General features: G+C 40.2%; 1 protein-coding gene across 1 annotated transcript; it reads left to right on the forward strand.

Annotated features, from left to right (window-relative positions):
* The first annotated feature begins 953 nt into the window (after nt 1-953).
* Nucleotides 954-9842, forward strand: snx5 (sorting nexin 5). Its single transcript, XM_012859272.3, has 13 exons — nt 954-1127; nt 3526-3630; nt 3763-3873; nt 4049-4170; nt 4286-4409; nt 4754-4849; nt 4962-5067; nt 5160-5235; nt 5340-5379; nt 5508-5594; nt 6686-6845; nt 6953-7038; nt 8630-9842. Exons 1-13 carry the CDS (start codon nt 1095-1097, stop codon nt 8678-8680), a joined length of 1197 nt encoding a protein of 398 aa, XP_012714726.2. The 5' UTR covers nt 954-1094; the 3' UTR covers nt 8681-9842.
* Nucleotides 9843-12879: the final 3037 nt, after the last annotated feature.

Consider the following 12879-nt stretch of genomic DNA (forward strand, 5'->3'; position numbering starts at 1 on the left):
AAAGGAAAAAGGACAGGAAAAAAAGAGATGATTAAGGGATTCATCCGGAGATTCACAAAAGGCACAGCATGTTAAGTAAAATTTAAATCTTTTGTGCAAAAACTCTGCCACTGGGTAAATATTGTGAGAGATTTTAAAATGAGTCTCTTTAACCTTTGGTGAAACCGGCCATTTAACATACTTAGAGAATTTAGACGCCGTGGTGCGCCCTGTCAAAACCAGATACGTAATTCCTATCGCCATATTGTGAGTGGCAATTTTTTGTTGGAAACTATTAACAGTCTCATTAGAAACTGTGTTCTCCGACCCATGGCTGTTATTGTTAATTCATTTAGATTGTTTGTTTTTAAATAAAATATTACATGTTCCTTTTGAGTTCAAATAATTATGGTAATTAAGACAAAGATGATGAGACAACAATATCTGCAAATCTAAGGCATGATAAAACAGCGTTTCTAAACTGCAAAACCTCTAAGAAAAATACAGCAAATCACAAATTTTAATCTAATAATAGTTAGAGTACTTAAACTTTATTTGGTTTAACAGAAAAATAGAAGAGACCTTATGCTGCCAATCCTTCACATCACACTGTCAAAGCTTGTATTCGAACCACTGGAATAACTTGCAAAGCTTTTTGCAAATGTTTTAACACAAAAGGCCACTTGCATTGAGCTTAATTTCCTGCCAAAAGGTTTTTAAATGTATCACTATTTTGTTCCGGGGGCACTCCTTGAGATCACATTATGTATTTTTTTTTTTTTTTTTTTTTTTTGGACATCATTGTTTTTCATTTTCAATATTTCAAAAGTTGTAACATTGTTACATAGAACGAAAAAAATGTTTCATCGACCGGGGAAGATCTGGTATGATTGATCAAGAGTGTATCCAATGGGAGCGTTGGTGGAATAAATTCTTAACCAATCGGGTTGAATCAAGGCGGGATTTAAATCTTTCGTCATCAGGATGGGGGCGGAAAAACAGTTTGACAGCTTGTCGGGTAGCTAACACAGTCCCCGAATAGACGGCTTCCTGCATCTAGTTTGATTTAGTTTAACCTTTTGTTTTTCTCTTTTTTCGTCAATTTGAGCGTTACCATGACGTCCATAGACGACAGCAACAAGGAAAAGGTACCGCAGTAGCGTATCGCCGTGTAGCCTGAGACGGTTAGCTAACATTAACGGTTTCTTTTTTAGCAAAAGTTATTGACTGCTTGCGTTAGCCTCTGGCTAAAACCCCGACCAACGGTACATTGATAGCTCGATCAATGAGTGAAATTTCAAACAGGGGGCCTGTAAGTTAAGATGGTTGTTTGCTTTTGTTTCCTCGCTGCATTAAATTGTTAAAGGAGGAAGTTTACCCCCGTTTTTTGTTTGTGTTTTTTTTTTTTTTTTGGGTACGAGCAGCGATTAGCGGTGAAGTATGCATCGAAAAGCCAGGCTAGTTTTTAAGGAGTAACTCATGGAAAGATCCTTTTTGTTAGATTCACTTGTTGATAATACTCTGTATACTTTTTAATAATAGCTGTTTATCACCTAACTTGTGTTACCAGTGAAGTCAAAGTTTTTTGTTTGTTTGTTTTTTTTCCTCAGGGTCAAAGAAAGGTGGCGAGCTAAAGTAGAAGTTACATTTTGTAGCCCACTGAAAAAGTTTGATCAAATGATAAAAAGTTAATCACGCGTTGCCTGTTTTCCTGCTTATCAAATCGGTGACTTAATTTCAGCAGTGTTTGCACAGAGAAGGGTGTGGGCCTTGCTTCTAAGCCCAAGCATGCTCCTCCTGCGTCCTGGAAGCATGAAGTACCTGGAGTGTTCCAGTTTGATGCGCCTCCTATGCTGGTAGTTGGCCAAAACAGTGGTTTCCCAGAGCTGGGGATAGTGGATCAACAAGTGTTCGGGGTCTGAGCTCCTCTACGGAAATGAAACTAAATGATTATGGTGTAGGATATCTGGTTATGGGTGAGATTAGGCAACAGTAGATTTAGGTAGTATGTTTGCTATTCCTACTGTTTCTGTTGCCTTTGTAAATGCTTTTTTTTAAATTATTCCTTAGTATGCTTGTAGACTCCACGTAAAGGGAGATAGATCATTTTGTGAGTCAAAAGGCTCTTTACTTTGTGGTCCATTTTGCAACCTGTTTTTTGTATTTTGTGGTGATGGGAAGTGGCTTTGCTGAACTGGTGTCTGTAAACCAACATTCCTTTGAACAGCTTGTCGGGCTATGGAAGGCAGCAGGCTGGGATGATTTGACGAGATGTTTTAAGAATCAAGTCTTGCTTTACGAAGATTATCCTGATTGTTGTTACACACAGTTACGTTTTACTGATGCTTCTCCGTGAATTCGAATACCCAGCGGTTATTGTATTCAAAAAGGTGAACTCAGTTGTGTGTTTTGATCATTTATTGCTTCTAATTTTTCATTATAATGGTTTACAAATAATTTAAACCCAAAATTCAGTTTCTTAGTAAGGCAGAACAAAGCAAATAAGAAAGGAAATTTGGAATGCAAAAAATGTGATGGTTATTGATACCCACCACAACAATGGTAAGCCACAAGAAGTCATTGCTAAAGTAGCTGGTCTTTCATAGTGCTGTGTAGAAAGTGGAGTGAAAGGAAGATTTAAAAAAAAAAGTGTAGTAGAAAGGCAACGGGGATAAGCCGACCTTGAGAGCACACTGAAACAAAGATGGATTCAGGAGTTTGGGGGAGGTTCACAATGTGGGCACTGCGGCCACAGTTGGTGCTTCAAGAGCCACCACACACAGAGGTATCCATGACATGAGCTTGAACAGTGACGTTTCTTTGTCTTAAGAAGAAAACGAACTGGACGGTTCTCAGAAGAAAGTAAAGTTAGGATTTCAGTCGTTAACTAAGGCCCCAGAGTCTGGAGGGAAGAGTGGAAAGGTGTTGGATGTCCAGTGTGACGTTCTATAACCCTCAGTGACAGATTGGAGAACCGTGTCATCTGTTTGCCTGCTGTGCCTTATGAGCTCAGTGCAGCTGTGTCTGTTTATGCTTCCCTTCTCTAGCAAGCTTTATGAAGGCGTTGATTTGACGTCAACACAACTTGGCACTTCCCCACATCACCAAGCGTACCACTACCTGGTTTAATGTCCATGGCACCTCTGTGCCTGATTAGCAAGCACACCGAATTCCCTTAAAACCCAAAGAGAATCGGCACCAGATCCAGCGGTGAAGATGAGCTAAAAGTCGCTCTTAAAGCAACCTGGGCTAATCCCCTCCATGCCGCGCTGCATGATGTAGTCATTTACGTAAAACGAGTCCCAACCAAGTAAAGTACATATATTGTACAGCACATGGTCATACTTTTTAGCACTCAGACATTTCTGTATGAAAATAAGTTTATTTTATTGGTTTGACAGAAAAGTTCCAACAAACTGAACTCTGGGTTTAGTTGTAAGCCAAAATCATCAAAAATAACAGAAATAGGTACTTGAAAAATATCAAACTTCTGTTATGAATATGAAATATCTTTGTTAATAAAATGCTTCTTCTTTTTTTCATTAGCTGCGCTCTGTTTCTGTGGACTTGAACAATGACGCCTCGCTTCTCATTGACATTCCTGACGCTCTGTGTGAAAGGGATAAAGTCAAGTTCACAGTCCATACAAAGGTATAAAAATATCCCAAGCATGAAAATGCTCCACAAGCTTCATCTTATTCCCCCCCTCCCCTCCCCGATTCTGTAAATGTCCTATTTTATTTACAATATCTTTTTTACAAAGAACGTGATCTCTTTTCTCAGACTACCTTGAGCACCTTCCAGAAGCCGGATTTCTCTGTTCCCAGGCAGCATGAGGATTTTATCTGGCTGCATGACGCTCTGGTTGAAACCGAGGACTATGCTGGTCTGATCGTGAGTTGGACTGACAGAGACAGGAGTTATTACATAATGGCTGTCTTTTGTGCCTGCATATAACACAAAAGAAGCAGATCTGTGCATGTAAACGAGGAAGGGTTCAGGATATGAAGGTGCTGTCAATCTGTTCTGAATCTTTGAGCGCACTTTTACCTTGCTTGATCGTCTTTAGATCCCTCCAGCTCCCCCCAAGCCGGATTTTGAGGGCCCGAGAGAGAAGATGCACAAACTGGGGGAAGGTGAATCCACCATGACTAAAGAGGAATACACCAAAATGAAGCAGGAGCTGGAGGCGTGAGTTTAACATTCAGCACAAGGCAAAAAAGCTCTATTTCATGACATGCTGCCAAAAAACGTGGACACATTGCTTTCCCCTTTCTGTCTCTTTTGTTTTCTCATTGTTTTCCAGGGAATACCTGGCTGTGTTTAAGAAAACCGTTCAAGTGCACGAGGTCTTCTTGCAGAGATTGTCTTCCCACCCTGTTTTAAGCAAGGACAGAAACTTCCAGATTTTCTTAGAGTATGACCAGGATGTGAGTTTCTCATAATGCTGACTTCCTTTTCCGTGCTGTCTGTTGGAAAGAAAGGAAGATGAGTTTACCAGAGACTTGTGACACATGGCACGCATCCTGCTGTGATCAGCAGTTCCACTTATCTCTGTTTGCTAGCAGAACTCGGCCACTTCATTCAGTGTAATGAAGAGAGCAGTAAGATAATAAAACACTGGCTACTGTGAAACAAACCGGTGCCTAGATAACTCACCCCAGGACACATGAGCATTAAATTATCTAAATTCATTGTTCAGAAGACTTGATCACATACAAGTTATTTATTAAACACACACATTTCTAACGCTCTCTGAATTCTCTCATTTTAGCTCAGTGTGAGGAGAAAGAATGCCAAGGAGATGTTTGGAGGATTCTTCAAAAACATGGTGAAGTCTGCCGACGAGGTCCTCATCTCTGGAATAAAGGTGAAGTTTGCGTCGGCGTGACCGCCGGCTCACTCTGTCGGTCGCAGCGTTACAGTTGTAGGGTTATAGTAACTTCCTCAATTAATATTTTATGTTTTTGTTCCCTGAGCAGGAAGTGGACGACTTTTTTGAGCAGGAGAAAACCTTTCTGCTCGACTACTTCAGCAAAATAAAGGATTCCACTGCCAAAGCAGAGAAAATGACGCGTTCGCACAAAAGTATTCCACCTTTTTTAACGTCACAGGTATCAATTGAAGTTCTTTTAAATGTTGTGCTTGCTCCATTCTAATTTCGACCTCTGCGTTTACAGATATTGCAGATGATTACATTCACATTTCTGCCACTTTGAACAGCATCTGTGCTGAAGACAGTACACCAAATAAGAAGTGAGGTTAACACACGTTTTGCACGGGCTTACTTTGGGCCTGGTGGTAGAAGTTTCTAATGCCATTGCTGCGACTTTCTTTTTTTCCCCCCCTGTTCACTTCAGGAATCTTGAGAAGCTGTCTGACTTGTTTGAGAGACTCAGGGTAAGTATAAGCGTATCCAACAACAATCTGAGACACCTAGAGACGCTGTAACCGTAATCTATCTACACATTTCTGGTAACTGAATTTGATCTTTTTTTCTTTTCTTTTTTTTTAACGCGTGTCTCCAGAAAGTGGAGGGAAGAGTAGCCTCTGACCAGGAGCTGAAACTCACAGAGCTGCTGAGGTACTACATGAGGGACATCCAGGCGGCCAAGGTAAGATGTGTTCCACCTACATAGAAAAAGCTTTATTTAGTTTATTTAATTGAGATCACAGTGCCTTACAGACGGTATCTATACTCCTCAAATCATTACACGTTTGTCGGGTTACACCCACGTACAGAACCTCCATGCATTTTACGGGGCTTTTATGTGACAGACCAACACAAAGTAGTGCACAGTTGTTTAGAAGGAAAAGTTACAGGTATTTATTTTCAAATAAAAATCATGCCCCTTCATGCTGATAACCCCTAAATAAAGCTGAGTGCAACCATACCAGGGAGGGATAGGGCTGTGTGGAAGTTTCAAGCAAGGTTAGGATGTAAAACAATAATACAAGGTATAAGTTGCTCACACAGCGATATTCTAAACTGAAATGCTGAAGAAGGAGAGCATTAATCGAACAAGCAGCCAGGAGGCCCCCTACATACTCCTCCATGGGAGTAAAGAGTTTTTCTCATAGTCTGGGTGGGATGAACAGGAAAAAAGTTGGTTTTGGCTCTGTCTATACATATTGCACGAGATGCTCAGCTGCAGAAGTCCGCCCCACATCACGTCTGACCTGGCATGATGACGAGCCATCATGCCATATCGAACTTCACGGATACTTTCCATCCAATCTGACCGAACCTAACCCAAAAACGGGCAAAGCGTCAATAGATGTTCACAGCCAATGGAGACATACCTCATAAGACATGCAACTGTCATTTTGATGAATGGAGTTTCTACAAAGTGTTGACTCAAGGGTATTTGGTTCAAATGCATGCAACACTTTTCAGACTTTATTTGTAAAAACAAATATCTGAAAATCAGTTTTTCTTTCACTTTTTAATTCTGCATTAATTTGTGCTGGTCTATCACATATAATACCGATAAAATACAAAGTTGCTTGTGGTTGGAATGGGACATGTGGAAAAATTTCAATATAATAAGGAAATAAAACTAAATGGTCAATAGTCTTACTCCTGCAACAACAAGCATTGAGCTTGGTGTTGTTTTTACAAAAAAGTTTGATTTTGATCATTTGTGTTTAAGTCAACTTTGTTTTTCCTTTTTTTTATCTTGCGAAATTGTTTGAAACCTGTTAGGACCTTCTGTACCGGCGAGCCCGAGCACTAGTGGACTACGAGAACTCTAACAAGGCCTTGGATAAAGCCCGACTGAAGGGCAAGGACATTGCTCAGGCAGAGGACCACCAGCGTCAGTGTCTTCAGAAATTTGACAAGCTGTCGGAATCTGCAAAGAAAGGTTTGTCCATGGGCGTGTTGCAGACGCGACACGTCTGTGCTCAGTCATTTAATCGTAAAAACATTTGTACTGAGCAAGCTGTTTTTCTGCTGCACAATCTGTGACAGAGCTCACCAGCTTTAAGGGCAGACGAGTTGTGGCCTTCAGGAAAAACCTCATAGAAATGGCTGAGCTTGAGATAAAACATGCTAAGGTAAGCTGTATCTTTATTTCACCCCACATTTATTCACTGTCTGTTGTCGAACCTTCGTGCTTGCGGATAAAACACCATGAACCGTCATCGGCACCCCTAGTAAATCATGTTATGTGTGAAAGTAAGATCATCTTTTACAGAAGTAGCAACATTAAAAAGTCATCTGCGTAGCTAATACGTGCAACCCTTGCAGAAATGCAATCTTAGATGTGCAGTTAGAGCTACAATAGAATAGCTGAGGCCAAGAAATGTTTGTGTTGAAATGGTCTATTCAAAGTCTAAGTGTAAATCTAATGGAGATTCTGTGGCAGGAGTTTAAAGTTAGTGTTCAAAGATGCTCTCCATCCAATCTGATGGAGTTTGAGGATTTTCCAAAGCATGGACACAAATTTCAGTCTATATGTACAAAGCTACTAGTAACTGCAGCCAAAGGCGCTTCTACATGATGAACATGCCATGCATTGGCTTTTCAATTCAATAAAATTTTATTTATATAGCGCCAATTCATGAAACACGTCATCTCAAGGCACTTTCCAAAGTCAAACTCAATCAGATATACATAGATTTGGTCAGATTATACAGATTGGTCAAAAAATGTCCTATATAAGGAAACCAGTTGATTGCATCAAAGTCCCGACAAGCAGCATTCACTCCTGGAGAACCGTAGAGCCACAGGGAGAGTCGTCTGCATTGTACATGGCTTTGCAGCAATCCCTCATACTGAGCAAGCATGAAGCGACAGTGGAAAGAAAAACTCCCCTTTAACGGGAAGGAAAACCTCCAGCAGAACCAGAACCAGGCTCAGTGTGAACGGTCATCTGCCTCGACCGACTGGGGGTTAGAGAAGACAGAGCAGAGACACAACAAGAGAGACAAACATGTAATCCGTTTCCACCTTACTATGATGTTCTACTTTGTGTCTTATCAATAAAAGTACAAGAAATTGGCTGTAAAATAGCACAATGTGGATAAAGCTGAAGGGGTATAAATGTATTAACCATACAAATACGTATATTTAGAGTTATCGGGCTAATTAATTTACAGGTTTTTCTAAAGTTTAAGGAGACGGGAGTTTTTTTTTTTTTTCTTTACTTTTGTTGACATAATAAAGGCCCCCTACGTACCTGCTCGAACATGAGTCTGCGGAGTCCACGCATACTGAAGGTGGACTCCGTGTTGACAGGTACGCGCAGAGCTACATTTTTACAACCACGTACGCGGTGTCACACTATAAACTTCTTGGCGGCAAGAAGTCTTCACATCGAACTGTTTTAAATGTGACACAGAGTTTGATGCACTGAGCTTGTAGGAGTTTGCCTCAAGAAATTTAGGCAATCGGTACGCTCGACTATGAAGGGTAAAACGTTCGTGGAGAGTCTGCGCGGCACACAGTACGTCTGAGTATGTGGGAGCCTTTTTGTGCAATAAATAAATAAATAAAAATATTAATTATACAGGTGTGCACAGGCCTTTTTCCTGTTCTCATTGCGTAACATGAGTACCATGTACCCCGTCAGCTTGAACTTCCAGAATGCTCCAACATTGCTCCTGATCAGCCATATGATTGCTTTTTTTTTTTTTTCCCCCACAGAACAACGTGTCTCTTTTGCAAGGATGCGTTGATCTCCTTAAGACCAACTGACCTGTCTTCAAGTATTAATGCCCCAGCATCACTAAGTGACCAATCCTTGCAAATGGAAACCTGGCGTCCCCAGGATGTTGCATCAACATGTCTCCGAGCACCGACCTGGGTCTGATGCGACTTTAAATCCCTGCAAGATACGCCGTATCTTCTAAGCACAATGTCCTCATGTTTACAGAGTCCCTGTCTTCTGCTCTTTGGTCCATCTTTCTTATTTAATGTGGAGCTCTAGCTCAATGTGAATGTCTCCTGAAAATTAGGTTGCCGTTATCAAGGCCTTCCATAAATATGAAACATTAATAGACATGACATTTTCCCATTTTCCTGCACTTAGTGTCAGTCCTTTTTTTTTGCCCTTTTTTTTTTCTCTTCATGAACACTTTTTCCCACCATTCTGACTCCTAAGCTCCTTCATTTCCGCTTTAAGATAACTTTAAAAACACGCTTGTTTGTCATCATCCATGCACATCATGATGAATATTTAGTTGTTTTTTTTTCTAATGGAACTCTAACAAAAGTGAAAAATGATGCCGACAATATTCCTGTGTTCTGCGTCATATACCGATCTACAGCACAGAAAATCATGACTGAATTGGAAATAAAAGGGATTACAATATTATGATGGCTATGTTTAAAACTAGTTTTGCACCTGGTTCTTGTTTCTTAGAGATGTTGCCTCATATTTTACATTTATAATATTTAACCAAGATGTTGAAAAGCATCCAGGAAAAACAAAAAAAAAAGGTTTCGTAGGTTTGAGGACATTCACTGCACCACGCTGCCCCATTTCTTCATCCCAGCCATCTTTTGCCAGTAATCTCTTTACTTTTATGTTACTTGTTTCTTTACTTTTCCCCCTTATTGATGATTATTATTGGTCTTCTAAATGAACCAGGTATACTCAGCACATCCTGTAAACGGTTTATTTTGGAATAACAAAGATATGCACTTAAAAGATGGAAAAAGGCCCTCTACAATCGTGTCCTAGCTCATCGGAGTGTTACAATGCATTATAGTTTTTTAAAGAAATTGAATGTATTTCTAAATGATTACAACTGTTCACATTCTTTTTCATAATGCCTTTTCTTACAAAAAAAAAATAAATTTTATGGATTTGTAATGGCATTGAATAAATTGTACTTTCACAAGTATAACTTTTTGACATTGTGTTCATTTGTTTTGCTGCTCATGTTCTTTCTGAATCTGCCACATGGAATCTGCAGTTGCATCTCAATGAAGAATATGGAAAAGTTAATTTGTAATAATAAAAAAAAAAAAAAGTAAAACTCTTCACTGCAATTACATATCGTGTTATGTTTCTTTTTTTCCCTCTTAGCCTTGGGGATTATGGCTTTGACCAATCAAGTTCATAAGGCCAAAACTGGATTTGTAATATGGAAATGCTGACCTACTGAAACGTTTGTCCATGCACTACACTGTACTCAATGCTTGATTCTGGCTCCTTTTGCATTAATTACCACCTGAGTGCAGCATGATGAGGAGGAGCTCTGCTGAGGTTTAATGGAAGCCCAGGTTGTTTAACAGCTGCCTTTTATTGGTAGGTCTGTTATCTCATATTCCTCCATACCCACTTAACACTCTGCAGTATAGTGAGAATACCTTTTTGTGTCCACCACACTTTTTCCTTCCACTTAACTTTCTATTAAAGGGAACATATACAAAATGCACTTTTCTTTATCTCCCAAATGCATTTTCTTGTTTACTAGGAGTCTCTAGCAGTGCAGAAGATTTAAATGTGTTCTGTGCAGCTTTTGTGTCATGTTACAAATTCAGTTCAAATATACGTTATTGATGCCTAAGGGAAACAAATATACGTTATTGATGCCTAAGGGAAATTAAATGTAACTGCTATTGATCCAGATTCTTCACAGTTATTCAATTAAATTTATATAGCGCCAGTTCACAATAGATGTCATCTCAAGGTACTTTACAATGTCAAATTCAATCAAATCAGGTAGATTGGTCAAAAATGTCCTCTCTAAGGAAACTTAGCAGGTTGCATCAAGTCTTGACAAGCAGCATTCACTCCTGAAAGCGTAGAGCCACAGTGGGCAGTTGTCTGCATTGTCCATGGCTTTGCAGCAGTCCCTCATGCTAAGCATGCATGAAACGACAGTGGAGAGGAAAACTCCCCTTCAACAGGAAGGAAAAACCTCCAGCAGAACCAGAACTCAGCATGAACGGTCATCTGCCTCGACCGACTGGGGGTTAGAGAAGACAGAGCAGAGACACAAAAGCACACATTGATCCAGGAATCCTTAAATACCCTTATATACAACATCTGGACCTGCAGCCTTGTTGCAGTTCAGTCTCTCCAGCTGCCTCTTCACCTGACTTTTAGAGACAGAAAAGTGGGAGGGGGAGGCACAGGGACATCTCCTGAGTTGGTTGAAAGGAAACTTGTGGAAGCAGAAGAATCCATGACTGAGGTGGAAGATGGAACATCTTTTCTTAAAATATATTGCTGTATGAATATAAATTATAGGCGATTCAGTTTTTAAATTAAAAAAAGGGAGGGGGGGGGGTAAGACAAGGCCCACAAACTCCACCAGGGGGCAGTATCTATTTACACAGTGCATCCTGCCCCACTAAGTTTAGCCATGTGGGTTCTTTAAACACAGCTGTGTGTGCATGCTTGTGTTAAATCCATTGACCACTGTGAATCCCGGTGTGGGACGGCATGCTGTGTTAGGTAAACTTTAAGGAAATGCCAAGGATCTCATGGGAGTTATGAGCAAACTGCGCATGCTTCATGGACCCATTTACAAACAGCTACTACCAAGGACATGTCAAAACGTTTTTGTCTACCTTATCAAGCAGAATTAACTAGTCTGCTTCATATCATAGCAGTTATGTATGAATAGTGAGTAAGTCATGATTTTACCATGAATAAAACCCAATGCTACCATAGGTCGAACTGGCTTATTAAATCGTGACTGACATGTAAATTCCAACATTATGGTGGTGAAAGGGTATAAGTGAGACTTAAAAAGTTATGACACTTGCGCAGACAGGCGCAATGTATCTCCCTGATGGATTAGTCAATACTGATGACCCAAGTCCTGCAGTCACAATGACCTCCAAAGGTTTGGTCTGTTCGCTGATTGGATAACACCGGAGATTTCAGCCAATGAGCTGATGACGAATTATCTGTGCAAACAGATTAGTTTGCCAGCTGTGGTCAGAGCAAACAGATTTTAAAAGCACAACATTGAAGAGTTTTTACCACGCCAGATCCAAAGAGCAAGAACCGCTTTTGTAACGTCAGGCTTAATGAGGCGCAGACATTTAAATGAGTTTGTTCGAACTCTGTGAACAAAGGCGTTTATTTATAGGGATTGTTTCACCTAACTGGGGCTTCAGTCCTGGAAGTTTCTAAATTTAGTCTTTTCATCTTGATTTTGTGTTGCTGCTTTGCTGTGATGATTTATGACAGCCTCCAGAAAGAAAGTCTCACTCTCAGTCTATTTGTCTTCTATTTCATGTCGCTGAATAAAAAATATCCCAAACTTGTGACTACGGTTCATGGTTAAGCGACGCCTAACAGGATCTTACACTGGTTGAGCCAATAAAGCACTTACCTGATGTCCCAATGTTATACGTGAGTCCACTGAAAAGCTTTTGGCATAGACCCAGACTGAAGACTCGAAACAGGACATGCAGACACTGCATGAAAGCCTACTCAAACAGAAACTGTCTCCTGAAGGGCCTTCGTTAAAGAAACACTACACCTGCAGGGTTAGCTGACTTAACTGAATCATCTGGTGCTTCCTTTTTGAAACAGAACCAGATGTTTCTTTCCGGTGTCCATCCAGTGAAATTTGCACACAGATAGAGTTTTTCTGACTTTTCTGGTTCCCATTCCCATGAAGCAAATTTTACTTTGCACTGTGCAAAAGGACTTCTAGGCTTTGAAATAATCCACTATTTCTCATGTTACAAACGCCAATGTATTTTATTGAAAAAGGTAGTACATTGTTGTAAAGTGGGAGGAAAATTAGACATTCCTTTCAAAAGTTGTCAGGAGTGAAAATCCTGAAACGCTTGCAATCCACGAGTATTTTGCATGCAGTGAGAAATCTTTCATTGCAGTTACGGCTGCCGGTCCTTTGAGGTATCTCTCTACCAGTTTTGCACATTCAGGAACAAATGCAATATTCTTTTTTGCAAATAGCCTG

Source organism: Fundulus heteroclitus, unplaced genomic scaffold (genome assembly GCF_011125445.2).
Source record: "Fundulus heteroclitus isolate FHET01 unplaced genomic scaffold, MU-UCD_Fhet_4.1 scaffold_106, whole genome shotgun sequence".
Taxonomy (NCBI): Eukaryota; Metazoa; Chordata; class Actinopteri; order Cyprinodontiformes; family Fundulidae; genus Fundulus; species Fundulus heteroclitus.

Bases quoted from the DNA above. Each gene is read 5' to 3' on its own strand.
- snx5 (XM_012859272.3), top strand. From the start codon at position 1,095: ATGACGTCCATAGACGACAGCAACAAGGAAAAG. The intron at 4,410-4,753 runs GTGAGTTTCTCA...CTCTCATTTTAG, and splicing joins TCTTAGAGTATGACCAGGAT to CTCAGTGTGAGGAGAAAGAA. The intron at 5,380-5,507 runs GTAAGTATAAGC...GCGTGTCTCCAG, and splicing joins ACTTGTTTGAGAGACTCAGG to AAAGTGGAGGGAAGAGTAGC.